At 34.2% G+C, this 22,908-nt stretch overlaps 1 protein-coding gene across 1 annotated transcript in view; it reads right to left on the bottom strand.

The window, feature by feature from the left end:
* SOX5 (SRY-box transcription factor 5) overlaps positions 1–22,908 on the bottom strand; it is a 427,434-nt gene that overhangs the window by 127,927 nt on the left and 276,599 nt on the right. The window contains exon 7 of the mRNA XM_045554202.1: positions 5,530–5,650. Within this exon, the coding sequence (XP_045410158.1) occupies positions 5,530–5,650 (121 nt within the window). The remainder of the gene's footprint in view (positions 1–5,529; positions 5,651–22,908) is intronic.

The following is a 22,908-nucleotide window of genomic DNA, read 5'->3' as shown; positions in this document are numbered from 1 at the left end:
TGACTGTATTTCTAGTTTTATACAGCCAAAACAGCGACTAAATATATTTTCTAAAAATCATATGATCTTTTCCAACATGAGCTCTGATAAAAAAAAAAGTGAAAAATGACAACAGGAAAAGTTTTAAATTTGGTGATTATAATGAAAACAGTTAAGGTTAACGTTGTATCAAATACAACAAATGTTTCTATCGGCACTGTACTGCTTTACTGCAGTTATTATTTTCCTCAGTCAGAGGAAGCCTCATTTCAGGTAAGGCAGAGTGAGTTTAATGCTAACTCAGAATGAGTCATATCCATAAGATATGAAATGCAATTAAATTCTGGGTGGGTGTAGTTTTAGGATCCTTTTTCTTTAAAAAACAGGATCTATGTTTTGCTTGCATTATTTTATCTCAGTATTTATCATTTATAAATAATCTAATAAAACAGATACAGTGCTAGGAACTATTTCATATGTAATCTTATCTTTGTAACAATTCAGTAAAATGGGTCTTCTTAATCCATTGTGAAGATGAGGAAACTGAAACTCAGTAGCTTGCAAAAGGACAAAGAGGAGAATGAGGCAAAACCTGATGCCAAGTCCAGGCTGTCTCATTTTAAGTACCTCTCCATTTGTAGTTGCCTATTGGAAACTGGGTTAATTAAATTAAAACAAATAAACAAACAAAAATTGAATGTTTGAAATCATATAGACAAATGAATCAATTGGTATAGACGCATGAATTAATTATCTTCATAATATTATATATAGCTCTGTAAGTACAAATTAAATTTTGTTATAATATTCTGTTCTGTGGTTGGCAATACGATAGGACAAGAATAACTTTCAGGTTAAAAAAACAACTTTCAGGTTAGAAAAGATCACAGTAATTTTTAAAATGAATATACACTAGAGTAGGACAAAATTTCCCAAACTGTTTTGGTTTAAAGCACCATGAGTGGTTCAATAATTTTTTCAGTGTACCTTTTGGACAAAAGAAATCCAATCACTCCATTTTATTAAGTAGTAAAGACCAAACAACTCATCTGTGGTAGTTTACATAGTGTCTGACAGATGCCTCTATATTTTTCTTGAAATTTTAAAATATCCTGTTTGCCCCTATGAATTAGCTAAGCATCCTGGGAACCTTGCACAGTTTGAGAGCCATGGCATTAGGCACATGCTTGACTACGGGGAAAGACTCTATACCTATTGGTATATGACACATCCAATTTGACTCTTTGGGCTACACTATCAAGCCAGCTCTTTTACAACTGTTTGTTTTAAACCATATATAGAAAATGAGTTATTTTATTGGATTTTGCCATTCCTGCAGATTTTTTAATTTTCACATAAAATGTCTTTCTGTCAAAATTTCTAAAGCATCTAACTATTACAATGACTGGAAATTTTGCACCCAAACAGCAAGGGGGTGCAGAGGACTGCAGTCATTAGTAGTAAGAGAAGCACCTCCATCTCTCCTCTCATTTCTGCCTCTAAAATACGTACTCTGCAGGAGCAGCAGTGAACCTGAGGAAGCTGCGTGTTGTGCAAAGAGGACTGGAGTGCAAGTCAAAGTGTTACTGACCAAACTTATTCCCTTCAATCACCTTATCTCAAAAATTTCTCTCAAATCTAAATTGCTGAGCTAACACCAATCGCACATTCAAAATTATTTTCCTTTTTAAGTAGAATTTTTTTCTAATATGAGTGAACACAAAAGTGCTCTCTTCCTGAAAACATAAAGTTCTGCAGGTGTCAAAGGCATTTAAATTTTAATTCAAAAATATGTACTAGACACAAACTTCACCGCGCACATGTTGAAGTCTTTGATTAATAGGTTAGGATACGACTCAGACTTTCCAGCAGAGGCAAATGGACTGTGTTCCCGACTCTTCAACCATCCAATGCGTTCTTGAACCAATTCATTTCCACACTCAGTTATTTTACAATTTAGAATTTAAGCCATAGTTACTTAGTTTCTCAAACTTATTTAAAGCCTATAAAGATTATTATTTGATTAAAATGAGTTATTATCCACAAATATAATTTAGAATTTGGATTTTTAATTATGTGTTATAAAATCTGGGGTGTGTTTATATATAGCAACCTGGAGGACAGGTTTAGCAGAACTGACAAGTTAAAAATAGGGATTAATGGACTATTTTTTTTCCTGAATGAACTGATGTCTGAATGAAGTTGGCTGATTAAACCAGTGTTTTTACATAGGTATTTTCAAGTTTTCTATTTATTTTATATATATCTCTCAAAAGGATTCAATTTAATAATATGCAATTACTTTTACCTCCTTAGAAGTTTGCAAATATTTTTATATTTTAAGAAATAAGTAGGAACAGCAATAACTAAATATGGATCCAGGAAGACGTGTGGTTTCACACTTGATTTTATTAATACCAAATGCCAAAACAGAATCTGAGATTATGGTAATAATATATCAATATCTGTAAACTCATTTACATATTTGTGCATAAGAGTGGACTATAACATTCTCTAAAGCTCCTTTTCTATCTAGTCAGTTTGCTCTGAAGTCTCTGGCTGTGCTGCTATGAATTTATTCTTGTACTGCCTAATGATGTGCATTCTAGCACTTAACAGAGGTCCAGCAACTACATTTTGTGTGTCACCATTCCATGCCATATTTCCACCACTATATTTCTTAAAGGGAAAATATCTTTGTGTCCAATGAAAAGCTTCTTTCTCAGAAAACAGGAGATACTAACTCAATCTACAATGGTTGGGCTCCTCAACCTATATTTTTATTTTATTTTTTCCCCTTTCACGAACATTTAAAGTTTCCGGTTTGGTTCCAGAGAATTTTTTATTTTTTATTTTTTATGTATTTTATCAAGAAATACAGACTAAACAGGAAACTGTATCAGTACGTTCTATGAATGGATTGATAAAAAGTATCAGGATTTTTTATTGCAACAAATAGTGTATCTTTCATGTTTACTTGAAATTAAAATCAAGATGGGTTGGTCAGTCTCTTTCATTGAGAACTAAGCAATATCACCTAAATTAAAACAACAGGCAACCAGAAAAGTCACAAATTATGGACAATTACAAGGGGAATAAAATAGGAAGTCCCACTAAAGAGAGGAATTGGCACGATTTTTTCTCCTACCTCTTTTCCTTTCCTGCAATGTGATTAAGGAGAAATAGTCTGGACTATTTATCACTTCCACACAGCTCTTCATTCAAACTGACTCAGTGTGCCAGGGTGTCAACAAGGGTGGCACTTTCTTTTGCTACTGGCTTCTGTTTAGTTCCAGAGTTTGGCATGATGTCAGTTTCAAGCTTGCCAGCAGCTATAGAAGCTTTATTCTATTTTATTTTCAAGGTTACAAAAGAAGTGGCATCATTTTTAACTTTAAGCACTGAAGGTATGAATATCAAATGGTTAATATACTAACAATTTTGGAAAGGGAAAGATTTCTCCATGCCACATTGCATTAACACTGAACAGATTTAGTATGCCAACTCTGTCAAACAGGAGTGAGGCAGAGGTGTTCTTGACCTTTTCCAGGCCTACAGTTATGCTGTTCATACTCAATGTGGTTTTCTCTTCAGCACAGTATTTGCTAATAGGACTTATTTCTGCAGCTGCTTCAAAAAACTTTTTTATTTTTTTGGAAAACAGAACTAGTCCATATGTATATATTGCACATACAGTCTGAGGCAACCAATGGCTTTTAAAAGTCTCTCTTTTTTTTTTATTTTAGTAACTTTACTAAGATTACCAAAAACACATTGTCAACATGTATTTAATGTGAAAAGTAATTCTTTAGGAAAATGGAAACAAAAGAAAAAATCTTTTATGATTAAAAACTCAGAATTTAGTGTAGCAATAGAATTTAAAATTCTATTCTTAGAATTTAAAATATTTAGAATAAATGCAGTCATTAATTTTAAAAAAGAGTTGGTGTATCTGGATGCATTGATGATCTACAAAGGTCAAAATGATATGGAAAATAATACTGAATGAATAAATTAAGGCTCCAGAGTGAGAACACATAGGAACATAGGAAACACAGAACACCAAAGTCAAGAGAAAGATTTACAAAAGCAATATAAAAATTTCAAAGAGTAAGTATATACAAGTATGAATTTTTATAGTCCAGAGTTTTGGCTGATTGCTTTGATCTGATCTCCAGAGTTGCAAGCTACTCATCTCAAATGGCTATATTTAAGAAATTACAATCCATTTCTTCAATATGACATAGAGACTTAAAGACTAAGAAAAAATACTGAAATCCCCAATGTGAAAATTCAAGACATCCCCTGTTGGGAAACTAAGAACTGATTTCTAGTAATGTTAGAGTTTCTCAAATGCAATAAATGCTAAAGCGTATCAAGATGTTAATGGAACTACTTATTAAAATATATATGAGCCAGAATCTACTGGAATTTAAAGATATTTTATATGAATATCTAAAATAATATATTTCATTAATTTTTTCAATAGTTTTCTACTTTTATCAATGAAAATATTTCAATAAACCTTCTTCTTCTATCCTGCTTCTGGCCATGGTAATGATGCCCCAGAAGATACTTAGTTTAGCAGTCTAGCCCATCTTTGGAATATGAGTTACTATTTTTACCTTATAGAAAACAGCTGGCATTTTGACCATTTAAATTTTTAGAAATAAACTACTAGTTTGTTTTGAAAACTAACAATATCCAACTTAGATTTGGGTATAAAAGAGAGAAAGGCATAAAATCAGAGGTGTCTAAAGTTAATAAGCAATATAAACAGTTATCTTGGTATAACTCATCACTTAGTGCAAAACATGTCCTCTCTACTGTTTGTATTGAGTATTCATTCATTCATTCATTCATTCAAAAATGTTGAATGTTGTACTAAAAGTTGAGATGTAACAATGATAGGATAGAATCAGCAACTGGCCTCACAAAGCTTACAATTAAGGTGAACAAGAAAATATTCAGAATCCAAAGAAAGCAGGAGAAAAGAACCTAACCTAGGTCAGGCAAGTGCTCCCTATTTTGAGGTGGAAGAGATTCACAATACCAAGGAGAGTGAATCCTGAGATACAAGTCCATAGTCAAGAAAGAGAATTTTTTAGTCTAAGAACAAAAACGACTAGTGAGAAATTGAGCTATAAATATAGGGAGGAGACAAATAACAGAAGGCCAACTAATTCACATTAGGAAATTTGGATTTATCTTACTGGGCAATGGAAAGCTATTGAAAAGCATAGTCCTATGTCCTCTATGCAAAAAATAAAATGAATCCCCAAATTACATTCATATTTTAAGAATACACTGGAAATGGATATTATGAAACTGAATTACAAAGAGCAAATATTGGCTTCAGACGCATAGAAATAATCCAAGGTCTTTTAAATACCAACACAAAATACTTTTCCACATCTTCTGTGTGTTTCCTCTTCAAAATAAAAATGCTATATGGGTGATCTCATTTCTTGGTGTGGCAGTAATATTAAACTGCCTAATTTAAAGCTGTGCCCTCCACCCACTCCCAAATGAAAAAGCAATGGTACTTACTACATCCAGCCTTATAGCTGAAGCCTGGAGGAAGGAGGAATCCTTGCTGGGCAGCTGCAGCCAGCGTCCGTTGATCAGGAGGGAATACAGGAATCATTAATGGCGGCAGCTGACCTTGAACCTGCTGAACGTGATAAAGCGAATCAAAGAGAAGAAGTTTTGATGCTCCATGTTTCTTCCCACCCTCCTTATTTCATGATAATAGACAATCATTCATTCAATTCAAAACACCGGCATAGAAGCTTGCTAGAACACTGGGGTTGTATGAGGACATGCCTTGGGACTACCTAAGAGAGGAGAAGCAGAAAATCCTAGAGTTGGAAGGTTAAACCTCTAATCTGATCAATACTTTCCCTATATGATATCCTTAACAGTGATGACAACATCACTACTTTGCATAATAAGTCTTTTTCATACTGCACTAATGTAATGGTTAAAAAAACTACCCCATAGAATGAACTGTAATCTCCCTCTTATAAATCCCATCTGTAAGGACTAATGCTTCCTTGTAAAACAAAACTAACTAACTGTGTTGTTTTATATATAAATAGCTCTTCACTATTTGAGGATAAATTCTCATGTTCATGTATAACATTGAAATGTCAAAATTCTTGAATATAGTTATTCAAAAGAATAATTAGAAAGTTTAGAGAGAATGAAAACTTACCCCTTTGTTTATAGAATAGGTAAGTGGTGCCAAAAGAGAACTGATTTGTCTAAGGCCATGGAATTAGTCAGAACTGGGTCTCATATCCAGTCTCTTGAATCCTGCTACAGACCGTCTCTACTACACTTTTGTCCTTGCCTAGCCCTTTTAAAGCAACTGAGCCACTCCTTAAACTACATGGCCTCTATTTTGGTTGCCATCTTTGGAATATGCTAATTTGTTGGTGCTGCTCTCAGAGTATGGGGTTCATATCAGTTAGTAAACAGTCAAGCACAATAAAATCACTGTCTTCCTTGAACTAAACAGGAATTTTTAGAAATATAACCTAATGTCATTTCTGAAACCATGTCACATTATTGACTAATGTTGAAGTTGTCATGAACTAAAAGCCCTAGGATTTTTAAAATTAAATATTTAAGCAAGATTTCTCAGGTGAACATTGATTATTAGAGTTAGGGTTTGTCACTGGATACATGGATGAGAATTTAGGATCATGTTAAAAATTACATATCTGACACTTTATTCGTCACTAATCTTCCCACACATTGAATAATTCAGTTATTGGAAAATATTTAATAAATGCCTACTTTGTGCAAGAAACTGAGCTAGGCAGTAGGGATATAATAGTGAACCCAGGCTCATGAAGCTTTGATTATAGTGGGGATGATGGTAAAAATTAAAAAATAAAACAAACAAATGCACAAAAACAATTATAAATTTATTCAGTCACTAATCCTAACAGCACCTCAGAAATATCACTCAGATCTGTTTTCCTGTTTTCCCAGTGGCACTACACATTCCCAGGGTTCTTATGACTCTTACAGTTCTCATCATTTCTCACTTTAAAAATCTACCTTCAATTTCTCCTTTATTTCATCTTCCACAGTAACCCTCTGAGCTATTTCTGAGATTTTGGTTGGCGAGTCTGGAGGACAGTGAGGAATGAGAGAGGGAGAAAGAGATAGAGGGGGAAAAGCGACGGAGGGAGAGAAGAGTGAGAGAGAGAGAAAAATACAATATGAATGGGAGATCTGTTTTCAGCAATGACTCCAAATTGGAAAGCATTTCTTGCCAAAAGGATTTTAAACCTATCATTGCCACCAGAGTGAAACTGCAAAGGAAATGACAACAACCAGGGAATCAAAAAGACAGTGTCTTAAGGTTAGAGCTGAAGGTTTGTAACACCAGAGCCAGCATTTTTAGAGCATACTGGAAGAAAGAAAAACTTTATGAAAAAACCAACTGATTAAAGACTCAAAGATTAGAGACAGCATGTTGAGAAAGCATGTAGAAACAAGTAGCCTAAAATAAGAGGCAGATATTCCAAGGCAAATAGCATGGAGGCTAGTTCACTGTGAGAAGACGATGCAGACATAAATAACAAAGAAACAAATAACAAATCAGCCACATTAGTTAAGGGTTATCACCATCTCCTATATATTCTTTATATTTCACTGTTTGTAAGTAAGTTATTATATTTTATACAGCACATCTCCTTATTTTTAAGATACCACTGATTATAACATGTACCATAAACTTAATGAGAGCATTTTTGAGTGAAGAAGAAAAGGATCCTCAAATTAAACATATAAAAGGGTTATAAGAGGCATAAAAATTTCAGATGTGTTAAAATTTTGGAAATTAATTTCTAGAATTGAAGAAACAATAGGTGCATATTTTAGTGCAGTCGTTCTCAAACTTGACTGTATTGTCAAGACCAGACCTGCCTTGCAGGAAATACTCAAAACTGCATTATATGTGGATCAGCACAATAGTCACCCACCAGATTAAAGCCACCCAAAAGCTAAAGATCAGAGTTCATACAAAACAATAGTAAATAAGGAAAAACAAAGTCATAAGTTACTACCCAACAGGATGAACAGGACAGCATCCCATATGTCAATTCTATCAATCAACATGAATGATGTGAATTGCCCACTCGAGAGACGTAGGTTGGCTGAATGGATAAAAAAAATACAAGCCAAGTTTCTGCTGTCTCCAGCAAACACATCTAACCCGTAAGGACACATACATACTCAGAATGAAAAGACGGAGAAAAAATATTCCATGCAAATGGAAACCAAAAGAAAGCAGGTATAGCCATTTTCTTATCAGATGAAATTGACTTTAAATTAACAACAGTAAAGAAAGATGAAGATGGTCATTATATAATGGTAAAGGGAGCAATTCAACAAGAAGATAGAACAATCCTAAATATTTATGCACCTAACACAGGACCAACCAGATTCATAACGCAAATCCTCCTAGATCTAAGCAAAGAGATAAACAGCGACATCCTAATAGCTGGGGACTTAAACACCCCACTGACAGACGAAGGCAGATCATCCAAGCAGAAAATAAATAAACACTGGACGTAAATGGGACTCTAGAATAAATGGCCTAAAAGACATTTACAGAACATTTTATCCCCAAACTGCTGATTATACAGTCTTCTCATCAGCACATGGAACATTCTCCAAGACTGATTATATTTTATGCCACAAATCATGGCTCAAAAAATTGAAACAAATGAAATCATACCATGTATCCTCTCAGATCACAGTGGAATAAAACTAGAAATCAACACCAAGAGAAACACCCAATATCATACAAAATCATGGAAATGAAACAACCTTGGGCTGATTATTGGATCAATGATGAAATTAAGATAGAAATTAAAAGATTTCTTGAATTGAATGACAAAGGGGACATGAGCTATCAAAATCTGCAGGATTCAGCAAAAGCAGTCCTAAAGAAAAAATTCATAAATGCATATAACAAAAAGACAAAAAGATTACAAATTCACAATCTAATAACATGTCTCAAGAAACTAGAAAAGGAAGAACAAACCAAACCCAAAGCCAGTAGAAGAAAAGAAATAACTAAGGTCAGCACAGAACTAAATGAAATCTAAAAGAAGAAAATAATACAGTAGATCAATGAAACAAAAATTGGCTCTCTGAAAAGATAAACAAAATAGATAGACCTCCTACAAGATTAACTAGGGATAGAAAAGAAAGGACCCAAATAAGCTCAATCAGAAATGAGAAAGGAAATATTAAAACTGATACCAAAGAAATACAAAATGCCATCTGTGAATACTATGAAAATCTTATGCACATAAATTTGAAAACATAGAGGAAATGGAAAAATTCCTGAAATCATAAAACCTCCTAAGACTTGATCAGGAAGAAACAGAATTCCTGACCAGATCAATAACTTGCAACAAGATTGAAGCAGCAATAAAAAATCTTCCAACAAAAAAAAAGCCCTGGACCAAATGGATTCACAGCCAAATTTTATCAGACCTACAAAAAAGAGTTGGTACCCATATGGCAGAAATTATTTCATAACATCAAGAATGAGGGAATCATCCTCACATCATTCTATGAAGCCAGTATCACCTTGATACTAAAGCCAGAAAAGGACAATACAAAAAAAGAAAACTACAGACCAATATCACTTATGAATATAGATGTGAAAATCCTCAATAAAATACTAGCAAACCAAATTCAACAGCACATCAAAAAAATAATCCACCATAACCAAGTGGGCTTCATCCCAGGGATGCAAGGATGGTTCAACACACATAAATCAATAAATGTGATCCACCAAATAAACAGAAGCAAAAACAAAGATTATATGATCATCTCAATAAATGCAGAGAAAGCATTCAATAAAATTTAGCACCCTTTCATGATAAAAACCGTCAACACACCAGGCATAGAAGAAACATATCTCAAACTCATCAAAGCCATATGTGACAAACCCACAGCCAACATGATACTGAATGGGGAAAAGCTGAAAGCATTGCCACTAAGAGCTAGAATAAGACAAGGGTGCCCATTGTCACCACTTCTATTCAGCATAGCCAGAGTAATCAGGCAAGAGAAAGAAATTAGGGTATCCAAATCAGGAAAGAGGAGGTCAAACTCTTGCTTTTTGCTGATAATACGATCTTATATCTAGAAACCCCCAAAGATTCCACCAATTCAGCAAAGGCTCAGGGTACAAAATCAAGGTACACAAATCAGTAGCATTCCTATACACCAATAACAGTCAAGCTGACAGTCAAATCAAAGACTCAATACCATTCACAATAGCTACAAGGAAAATAAAATACCTAGGAATATACTTAACCAAGGAGATAAAAGATCTATATAAAAAGAACTATGAAACACTGAGGAAGGAAATCACAGATGATCCAAACGAATGGAAGAACATATCTTGCTCATGGGTCGGTAGATAGAATCAACATTGTTAAAATATCCATACTACCCAAAGTGATTTACAGATTCAGTGCAATCCCCATCAAAATAAGAACATCATATTTCACAGATCTAGAAAAAATAATTTTACACTTTGTTTGGAACCAGAATAGAGCCCAAATAGCCAAACAAATCTTAAAAAAAAAGGAACAAATCCGGAGACATCACATTACCAGACTTCAGACTACACCACAAGGTTTTAGTAACCAAAACAGTAAGGTATTGGCACAAAAACAGACACATAGACCAATGGAACAGAGCAGAAACTCAGATATAAAACCATCCACATACAGCCAATCAATTTGTGACAAAGCAGACAACAATACACATTGCGGGAAAGAATCCTTTTTTAATAAATAGTGCTCAGAAAACTTGATAGCCACTTGCAGAAGAATGAAACAAGATCTATATCTCTCACCACAAAATTAAGATGGATAAAAGACTTAAATGTAAGGCATGAAGCCATCGGAACACTAAAAGAAAATGTAGGAAAAACTATTCTAGACATTGGCCTAGGCAAACAATTTCTGAAGAAGAACCCAAAGGCAATCACAACAACAACAAAAATAAACAAATGGGACCTGATTAAGTTAAAAAACTTCTGCACAGCCAAGGAAATAATCGAAAGAGCAAATAGACAGCCTACAGAATGACAGAAAATATTTGCAAGCTATGTACCTGATAAAGGGCTAATAACCAGAATCTACAAAGAACTCAAGCAAATCGGCAAGAAAAAAATCAAACCACTCCATCAAAAAGTGGGAAAAAGACATGAGCAGAAGCTTTTCCAAAGAATACAGACAAATAAATGGCCAATAAACATAAGAAAAATGCTCAATGTCACTAATCATCAGGGAAATGCAAATTAAAACCACAATGAGATATCACCTTACCTCTGTTAGAATGGTTTTTATTAAAGAGTCAAAAGTATTAATAATAGATGCTGGCATGGATGCACAGAGAAAGGAATTCTTCTACACTGTTGGTGGGACTGCAAATTAGTATGACCTCTATGGAAACAGTATGGAGATACCTTAAAGAACTAAAAGTATACCTACCATTTTATCCAGCAATCCCACTACTGGGTATTTAACCAAAGGAAAATATGTCATTTTATCAAAAAGACAATTATACTAGAATGTTTATTGCAGCACAATTCACAATTGCAAAGATGTAGAATCAACCAAAAGGCCCATCAATTCATGAGTGGATTAACAAAATGTTTTCTACGTATATGGTGGAATACTACTCAGCCATGAAGAAAGATGACTTAATGCCTTTGCAACAATTTGGATGGAACTGAAGACCATCATCCTAAGTGAAGTAGCTAAAGAATGGAAAAAAAAAAAACACCACAGGTGCTCACTATTAAATTGGAACTAACCAATGAGCACACATGTGCATAGAGGGAAGTAAAACCCAACAAAGACCAAACCGGGGCAGCGGGGGGGAGGGAGAAGGGGGGCGGGGAGCAGATGGGCAATAACCTACTTAATGGGTACAGTGAACACTAACTGGGCTTTACACACACTCATAACCGTGATTCAAGCATTATAAAACTGATCCATGTAACCAAAGATATTTGTACTCCAGTAATACTTAGAAATTTTAAAAAAGAAAGAAAGAAAGAATCATCTGGCAAGCTTTGAAATATGCCAATGCCCAAACTGCCTCCTAGACCAGGTGAATGTGAATCTCCAGGGGTAGATCCAGCTATCAGCACTTTTTAAAGCTCTGATGGTTCCAGTGAGTATCCATGTTTGAGAAGTACTGTTTTAAAAAGTGCTTCCAGTCACTGTCAACAAATCTTTTTGTCTTTCACAAAGCTCCTTTCAGTATATAAGTAGAAGAAAGGGAGACTCTACCTGACTATTACAGGCTGTGGTGTCCAGAAGGAGAAAAGCAAATATTAAGCCATATTCCTCATAAAATTCCTTCTAAATGAGTCTTAGATCTGTATTTTATATGCTTTTGTTGTTTAAAAAATGGTTTTCTTTTACCTAGAGATTAATGACCAAATCTCTCAGCATGGTATTCGAAATTCTTCATAATTTATCGCCAGTTTATCTTTCCAGACATTTCTGCTGCCCTTCTTCATATAACCTGAACTCTTCTCCCAATGGATTATAAAGAGTTCCTTACATAATCTATGTTCTTCTATGTTTGCATGTGGCCAATACTATTTTCTCCTGTTTTAAGTGATGTATCTTTTCCTTTCTTCCTGGCAAAAACATAGTCATTCTTCAAAGGCTTTTGAGACTCATATAATTATTTGCCTATAAAGCACTTTTTTCTTATGGTATCAGTTTTCAGGCAGAAAGAACTGTCATTTTTCTCAATTTCACAAAGCCAATACAATACCGTCTGTATAGAATAATAGTTACTTATATAACGTTGAGTCTTCCTTATGATCTATGAGCTTATTTAGGAAATGGGCTGTAACTTATTTCTTATTGTATGTTGAGAGCTCAACAGCTGCAACTATTTATGTAGCAACAATTCATAAATAAAGAAGTCCAATGAATTATATTGTCCCACCATTCTAGTTACATCTTCATTTCCCAACTCCAAATGTCCACAAAAGGCCTGTAGCACAACTAAGTCTTCTAATGACCAGAAAGGAATCCAATTTCACTAGAGAAGAGTAGCATGATAAAGTACCGGTTGCTTTGTGTTCCTACTTGTAAAGTATGACTAAATGGTCTTATACATTATGATATATCCATGATTTTTGGAATAACGTATGCATGAAGAAATAGAAAAGTAATCAAGAAATATTAGAAATTTATTACACGCTGTTGTAATGGACAGATATGCCTATCATGTTCTGGTACCATGCTGTTTTAATTATTATAGCCTTGCACTATGTTTTAATAATAGGTAAGAAGTATTCTATAATTACTATTTTCTTTTTCAAATACTGCCAGATTTTTTACATTTATTTTTTCATATTAATTTAGAATCTGGAATTTCTATTTGAATTGATTAACCTGATACCTTGTTGGCTAACAGCAGGTTATATCTTTCAATTTATTCAAATCTTTGTTTGCTTGGTATAACTCTTTGGTAATTTTATTTCTAAGGTTTTTTAAAAAAGCATTTTTTTCCATTATATAGGAAAAGTTTTCTTGATTGTATCATTTAACTGCTTGTTATCTGTACATAAAGCATACTTGTCTATGGTAGTTTTTATCCAGATAATTCATTTATACTTTAGCAGTTTATATAATTTTTTCAGATACAATTTTTGATATTTTAAGGAATAAATTACAATGAATTCAGGGGCTTTTATTAAATGTGTATTCTAAACTTTTATCTTTTATCTATCAAATAATTGAAATGCATTTTGTTTTAGTATTATAATTTGTTTTAGTGTCTACATTTTTCAAGATCCACACATAAAGAGTGACATAGAATTTTAAAGCTGAAAAAGATCCCAGAGATCGTCTGGCACAACACAATAATCATGCTGATACGGAAATAAGACCTAGAGTAGTCAAATAAATTGTTCAGGATCCCTCATTTAGGTAAAAGCAAAGTTAACACTGGAATTGCATCTCTTGACTCCAAATCTAGTATTCCTTCCCCTACACAGTAGGAAATGTAGGGGAAAGGGGGCCAGAAAGGAACTAAAAGGGGAACTAAAATGGAAAATAAACCTCATTTCATACTCCCAATGGTGGGTTTTCTTTAGAATATCGTAGAACAGATTTTAGTGTATTATACTATTAATATTTGGAATAAAGTTAACAGTAAAATAAATGTAATCCAAAATGTGTGGTTAATCTATGCATGCAACTAAAAATGCATCTCAAAATATAGTTGATCCTCATTATTTGTGGATCTGTATTTCTAAATTTGCCTACTCCCTAAAATTTACCTGTACCCCCAAATCAATATTGGTTGCACTCTTCTGGTCATGTGCACACGTGTGCAGAGCAGTGAAAAATTTTGTTGGTGATTTCACCGTTTAAAATGCCCCAAGCATAGTGCTAAAGTACTCTTTAGTGTTTCTGAGGTGAGAAGGCCGTGATGTGACTTATGGAGAAAAATTTGTCTTAGATAAGCTTCATTCAGACATGAGTTATAGTGCTGTTCGCCATGAGTTCAATATTGATGAATGAATAATAAATATTAAACAAGATATTTTCAAACAAAAACACACATAAAACAAGATTATGTATTGATTTGCTGATGAAAATGTTGTGACCAAAGGCTCACAGGAACCTAACTATATTCCCCATAGGAGCTATTGTTCAGTATTCACTAATTCTGAGTTCACAGCAACTTTATAGACCATAATTAGTACAAATAATGAGCACGGACTGTATTATTCCTATATCTTCATCTCATTGCTCAATTTGCATTTCATTGTTGCTGAAATTTAGCCATCATTTGGGAGAAAAGGACACATGATCAAAACAATATATCGTTTTCTGGGCAAATTTTAAAACTAATTTGTTACAGGGTTAATAATTCATTCCACATATTTGCTACTTTTGAGTATTTTCAAACCCGAATCACTATTAACTTCATTTCTTTTCTTTCACTGAATGCATGAAATTCCCTTGAAACTCTTAATTAAGGTTTAAAATGTGTGATAGTTTCAATAAAATACTTTGGTCATAAAATTTTAGTTTTTTTAAAGGGGGCATGTTATTCACAAGTTAGAATAATTCATAATAAATTTTAAAAGCTACTTCCTATATTTTTTAAACCTTAAAATGAAATATTATGTCTTAGCACTTTTTATGCTTCTACCACAAAATACTGCATATAGTCTTATCCTCTAAAATTTTATGAATCCAACACAAATCAACCATACCATCACACTGACAAAAAACAAGTAAATACCTATCAATTATTCATAGCTAAATATTTTATATTTTATGTAAACATTCTGTTGTTAAACCATTCAGTTGCTTCCTGAAATTAATATATTAAGAAGATACATAAGATTATTAATCTGGCTTCAAGTTACATGGGTCTATTAATAAACTAAATTTAGTTTATTTATTCAATCAATGTTCACTAAGCAGAATGTGCACTTCCTGGTAACTGGGGATTAAAAGATGAATTCACATACATGCCTGCTCTCTAGGAGCGCTGAATCTGGTGGGGCAAATGAATAGATAATTGTAATACACTGTTGTTAATTCAGCAATAGAGACTTTTATAGGATACTATGGAAGCACAGGAGGGAGATGCTTAATATAGCCAGGAGAAGTCAACAAAGGCTCTGTGGAGGTAGGTGCAGCAGGTCTGGGGCTTGAATGGATAAGCAGGAGTTAGAGAGGCTCAGGGATGGGTGTGTCAGAAAAGAGTTTCAAGCAGAGGGGCAGACATGAGCATCATGTGAAAGGGACACTACCAGTAGTCTGGAATAGCAAAAAAAAAAAAAAAAAAAAGTAAGAGGAAACTAGTGGTGAGAAGTCTGCCTGAATCAGTCTATGTATCAGGGTAAGAAACTCGAGATGTCCCCTGTAGGTTCTGGGGGATCACCGGGGGATTAAGTAGGGTTGGTAGAATACTCTGATGGATATATGGAAAAGAGATTTGAGAGGCCCAGCAGAGAGACCAAGTTGGAGGTTAATAAAGTGGAACTAGGTAATAGATTATGAGGGCTTGATCAGTAGTAGCACAGTTATGGATGAGGAGAAAAAGCCAAGAAATATTTAGGGAAAAAAATTACAGAACTCAGAGTTGAAAACAACAACAGAATCAAAAATAATGTCTAGTCTATGTTACTCTATTTGTAGTGGTATAACACAAATGAAAAACAAAAGAGAGGTCTTAATAGTAATAGTGTTCATGGAAAAATGATGGATGTGGTTTTGGACATGATGTGTTTGAGGTGGCTAAATGATGTTCTATTGGAGATATCTTTCCAGCAGACAGACACTCCAGTCTGAATCTAAGAGATCTTTAGAGGCCATGGTTTTTGGAATCATTAATGAGAATGAACTAGACAATCTAGAGAATTTCTGAAGGATAAAGAGAGGACCAGCTTAAAGTCATCTGGGTTGCAACAGCAATTCAACAGAGGGGAGGAAGTGGAATCTATGAGCAGAGAGGTTAGATAAGAATAAAGATCATGAGAGTACAGTGTCACAAAAATCAAGGGAATTGCAAGTCTGAGGGAGTGAACTAACAGTAAAAAAAAGTAGGAGAAAGAATATTTTTAGAGACAAAAATTAATGTCTTTTGGAATTGCTAAATGGAAGATGAATTAATACTATCAATTCTACCAGAAAAGATGGTAGAAACCATATCGCAAAGGGCTGAGGACTGAATGACAGGCAAGGAAAAGGAGACAACAATTGTAGACTATTCTTCAGAGGAAGCTGAGAGGAGGTGAGGAGAGACATTTGATAGCATCTGCAAAAGGATATGAAATGCAGGAAAGGCTTTCTTTAGGTAGCAGTTTTGAGCATGTTTACCAGCTGAAAGGAGCAAATAGAAATTGAGAGTTTTATAAAGAGGAAAGAGAGAAACTAACTGGTGGACCAAAATTCCAGAGGAGACTAGAAGGCAAGGAAGAGCTGGAGGAATTGGTTTTGAATGGAAGTGGCATATCATCCTCTGGGCCCTGAGGAATGGAGCTATATACATGGATGGAGGCAGGTGTGCTTTATAGGTAGGAAAATAGGAAAGTAAGGATAATCAGGCCTGACAGAAGAAATTTTCTCAGTGATGAAGGCAAGGTCATGTCTGGAAAATAAGAGAGATTGGGACTGAGGAAGGAATCTGGAACAAGATAAGAAAGTTTTAGATGGCTCTTGTGAGAAATGAAAGAGAAAGCAAACCATAGACAATTAAAAGAGTGATAGAAAATGCTAAGACCTTAGGTGAAAGCACATGAATTATAATGCTGTCACACTTCCCCTGTGATTTTCCTCAAAATGTACCTAGTCACTGTGGTTGAGGATCAGAGAAGATGAACTTTATCATTCACGCTGGGGAAGAAAAGGGGACTGGGGGGACTTTAGCAAGGATGGGTTATGAAGAAATCAAAATTGCTTTTGATCAACAATAGGCTTTGGGCTTTGGAACAGGAGGAGAGGCCAGGAGAGCATTACTATACCGGGGAAAATACAGAAATCAAAGAACGATCTCAAGGAACAGGTCTTCTGAGAGTGAGTTTGTGTGAGAGCTCAAACAGCACAAAGTTATGGCAGAAGATTTGTTTAAACTGTATACACAAATGTTAAAATGAAAGGCAGCTCTATGGTTTATGTCAGCACAATTACAAATAAACTGTAATATCTACAACTTTCTCAAATGTTCCTCAAGAGTTTAGTTCTATGAGTGCCGCAGTGTTCAGGCACACGTCATCCTTAGGGATCAGTTCACCTACAACTGAAACTCAGTCACCTTCAGTGGGGAGCAGAGCAGCTGTTTAGAAGCACACAGAAACACTACACAGCAGTTTCTGAGAAAATGAAGAATATAATAGCCAAGTGAGATTACAAGAGGGGTTTAGGTAGGCAGGATATAATTACCCAAACTGGAGTAACCAGGATAACAAAGCCGACTTTCCACCGTTAGCAAGAAGAGGCATGGGATCTTCAATGACCACTAATAGTCTGTGATTTTTTATTTCATATAAAAGAAAGTCAATTTGTCAGTTTATCCTACTCAATGCAATGGTCTTTAGAAAAAATTAAAAATAAAGGAGTCAATTTATCTCCCAATTAATCTACTAGGAAGACTAAAGAAAATTTCATTGAGGAATAGAGGAACATAAAAACATCGCTAAAATTGCAATCACTGCCTCTCACTTCCCAACAGCCACATTGGAGTTGTATCACTTCTAATTTCGTTTGATTCAAGACAAAGACAAAGTAGCCATATTCTTTTAGAACAAAAATGAACAGCCATGTGGATTTTTTACATAGTACTCTTCTTCGGCAAAAAGCCACACAACTTTTTTTAAAAATCGTTTCCAAGGATGAAAGTGACTTTGCCAAGCAAAGTGGCTTCAAAACAGGCCTCAAAAATACTAATAGAAAGACAGATGGTTCTACTAAGAGCTTGGCTGCCAAAATGGAAAAAAAAAAAAAAAAAAAAAGTGATGCTATTGAAGCTGACTGCAAAGTTATCTGATGACTACAAATACTTTTGTCCCATTGCAAGTGCTAACTCTGCCTCCAGGGCTGATATAGCCAAAATACTAACTTCCCCACATCCAACTCCCCTGTATTCCCACCCCTCCTAAATAAAACCTGTCAGTGCCAAGCCCCACAAAACAGCACAAGCATGCACTTGATTCTGAATGACTGCTCTGCAGAAGCAAAATATTGCATTGAAGAACTCCTATTTAGGAACAGACCCACAAGGAAAATTGCTTTTCTTTTCAAAACTGCCTGTCACATTTTCTTTTTCTAATTCCCCTTTTCCTTCTTCTCCCTGTCACCAAACGGCCCTTGGGCCCTATGAGTTTAGATGATGCAAACTCAATTTGTATAAAGAACGCAAGAAGCAGCACCACAGAGAGGTGAAGATAGTTTGCAAGGATACAAAAATAATCCAGTCAAGACACAGTACAATTTTCTTTCCAAACTACTACTACAATAATACCTCCACTTTATTTCCTTCAGGGCAACTGTCATTTCTTTTTAACCAGATTGCTACTAGATATAATAGCAACTGAAATATTATACGGTCACTGACTCTTTCTTTCAATGGCTCATTTCACTACTGCATTTTTACTTTTGCATGATGTATTTATTGTTGGCATTGTTACCAGGATACAACCACTTTCAAATGATGTAGAATTAAGACCTCTGTCACTTTAAGGCAATGAAATTTCATTCTTAATGTTATGCAGGTTTGACTTATATATTCCTATTGTCTAATTATAAATTTTATTAATTTTCTAATCTTAAGCATATGCTCTTATAAAGCACCATTTTAATATATATTAAATTCATATCAAAGTTCCACAAAAATGATGACATTTATTATAAATATAATACATGCTTAAACAAAGTATATTTGCTGACTTCAGGTAAAATCTCTATATTAAAAGTTCATAATCACAGAAACTTAAGGGTGGCAAAAACGTGGTATTTAAAAATTGTGAAAAATTATGGCAGGAACACACCTATTTTATTTTCCAAAGATAGTTTTAAGTGGAATAAAAGAATTCAAAAAGGTAATGATTAAAATATCTTAAATGATGGATTATTTATGATTATCATCTTAATATCATTGCTATTTCTTAAAGCAATATTTCACACAACTGTTGCTTAATCAAATAAAAATCTTTCTTTATTAAACAATGCTCTCAAATGTGTGTATCTGTATTATTTATCATGGTTCTTGACAACAAAACAGCATGGTTCATATATGTGGTTGTCTGTTCACATGAACAGAATTCGGCTTTGCATATATTACTAATACAATCTTATTTTATATCATGCATTACATTACTATGCAAATTGTTATTTATAAGAAAATGAAAGAGAACATAAAGTATAATAGTCTATATGAAATATAATATAGTTTTCAATTATATTTGTCTGGAGTCCATGATTAGAAAGCTTAACAAAATTCACTACTTAATTTCTGATTTCTGATGTTTTGGGTAAAGGCTTATAATAGATTGTTAGTGATTTTTTTCTCATGTAATATAAAATTCATAAGAAACTCAGTATTCTTATGTTGAATATCAGTTCAACATAAGTTTAAAAAAAATCACAAAAATTACCAGTTGGGGGGAAAGGTGAACTCAGGTGACTACTAATAGGTACAAGGTTTCTTTTGGGAGTGATAAAAATATTCTGGAACTAGTGGGGATGGCTGCAAAACATTTTGAACATACTAAAAAACCACCAAATTGTACACTTTAAAAGGGTGAATTTTATGGAATATGAATTATACCTCAATTAAAAAAATAACCAAAGCAGGAAAAAAAAAACCCTTATAAAAATATATAACTTTACTGCCTGAAGGACTGAGTGTGCTTTGAATAGTCATGGCTTATATTAGAAAAATGCTTTGTATTTTTATAAACCACTTGCACATACATTAGTTCATTTATACTTTATCTAGCCTCTTGGATTCAGTAGGTCAGATGTTGCTATTTCCAATTTTATTAATGAGGAAAACTGATGGGAAAATAAATAGTTTGGGGTACTTTACATATAATTCACACAGACAAAAATTCTTTGATTTTTCTTAACAAATTTTATAACACAATATAATAATTTCCTAAAATAAAAATACTGATTCAGATAAAGTATACAAAAACATTGTGAGAAAATAAATTTCCCCAAATTTTCTCACTGTAAAAACAAATCACATTAAAATAATCTTTAAAATATAAAATTCTATTATGTCTGAAGAGATTTTTATACCAAGGGTGGCATTTTGACTAACTTTAATTTTTATATTACATTTTATTTTGCTTCATGTGTTCTGCACAAAATATTTTTCAAAATTTCTATGTGTACATGTATTAATTTAACAAGCTGAAAACTGATCAGAAAAATAGAGATGCAACAGAACATCGTAGTACCTGGCATACAGCAGAAAAATATTTAACACAGGAATTGCCATTTTTTTCTTAACTGCTTCATACACCCTATCCAAAGATCTTAAATTGTTAGTCATTTCTTCTTATTTTGCTAGAAAATAGGAAAAAAATTCTTTGATATTCAACTAAAGAAAGATTGATAATAAATGTAAATTTTCACTCCAACAGGCTCTAATTTTCATAATATGTAATGTTAACATTTACTTTAAAGTTTCTTAAAATCACTCCCAATTATTTTGACTTTTATTTATTTCTTGCTGATGTTTCCTATACCATTGGTACTTATTCTGTGCAGAGAGCATTGGATTATGAAATGTTTTAACATTTTCCAGTTCTTGCCTATGTTGGTTTTCTCTTCCCCAACAGATTTAAGATTGTTTCTGGCTAAGAGATCTTTTATTCTTCTACCTGTCCTCAGATTAGAGACTGTAAAATGTAGCTGAAAACTTTACCTGACTTTGCCCAGATATAAGCGCAAGCCTAGAAGGTCAACTAATTTTCAAAGAGGATACTGATAACACATAATGAGGAAAGGATATTTTCTTCAATAAATGGTGCTGGGAAAACTGTATATCCACATGTAAAAGATTTGAATTTGATCCTTGTCTTAAACCATACAGAAAAAGTCAACTCAAAATAGATTAAATACCTAAAAATAAGATCTGAACCCGTAAAACTCCTAAAAGAAAACATGAGGAAAAACTCCTTGAAACTGGCGTTGGCAGTGATGTTTTGAATATCACACCAACAGTTCAAACAACAACTATAAACAAGTGGGCCTACATCAAACTAAAAACCTTTTGCACAGTAAAGGAAACAATCAGTAAAATGAAAAGGCAGCCTACGGTTTGTGAGAAAATATTTGTGAACTATATAACTGATTAGGTATTAATGTCCAAAGTATATAAGGGACTGTCACAACTCAATAGCAAAAAACAAAACAAAACAACCGCAATTAAGAAATGGCCAATAGACATTTTTTCCAAAGAAGACATAAAAATGGCCAAGAGGAGTGCCTGGAAAAGCAGCAACTTCTGAGCCCTGCTGAGGCTCTGCAAAGCCTTTCAGGCTCCCACAACCTAGCCACAAACTGCCTTGCTCCTCACCCCACCTCAGTGGAGGCTGAGATAATGAACCCCCATGGGAGCTGCGAGGTTCCTCCTAAAGCTTGAGGTACTCAAGTATTCTACCTAGGGGATCTGAGTCTACCACAGACACAAAAGAACATCTAGGCAGCTGGCCAGATCACACAAACATCAACCAATAATAGGGAGAACAACAATGCAGCACATAATAGCATCTTCCAGCTCAAACAGGGTGTGGCTGATTCACACTCACAAGTACCACTCACCATCACTGAGAGTAAGCTGGGGGACCTAACTCACTACACTGTATTGGGAAGAGGTGAAGACAGCAAGTCAGGGGTAACCCAAGGGGTACACTAAACCTGCTAGAACACCCTATAGGCAACTCAGGACTGGCACTCCTCTCAGTGGCATGCTCAGGGATCAATTTCTGGGGATACAGAGACAGGCCTGTAAACCAGGCCTAGCACCCTCACGTCTCAACTGAGAGGCCATATGAGAAGTAATCAGTAAAAGAACTCTGGAAACATGAGAAATCAGAGCAAAAGGACACCCCCAAAAGATAACAGTAAGTCCTTACCAATGGATACCAAACAAAATGAAAAGATTGAAATGACAAATGAAGAATTTCAAAAATGGACTGTAAGGAAGCTCAATGAAATACAAGAGAAAATTGAAAACCAACACAAAGAAACCACAAAAACAATGCAGGAAATGAATGAAAAATTAACTAAGAATATCAGAAATTATTTTTAAAAAATCCAACAGAACTTCTGGAAATGAAAAATTCATTCAAAGAAATACAAAAGTGGAAAGCCT

The sequence above is a fragment of the Lemur catta genome, chromosome 6 (assembly GCF_020740605.2).
Source record: "Lemur catta isolate mLemCat1 chromosome 6, mLemCat1.pri, whole genome shotgun sequence".
Classification (NCBI taxonomy): domain Eukaryota; kingdom Metazoa; phylum Chordata; class Mammalia; order Primates; family Lemuridae; genus Lemur; species Lemur catta.
The sequence above is the reverse complement of the archived record's forward strand: the minus strand, read 5'-3'. Positions and strand labels throughout refer to the sequence as shown.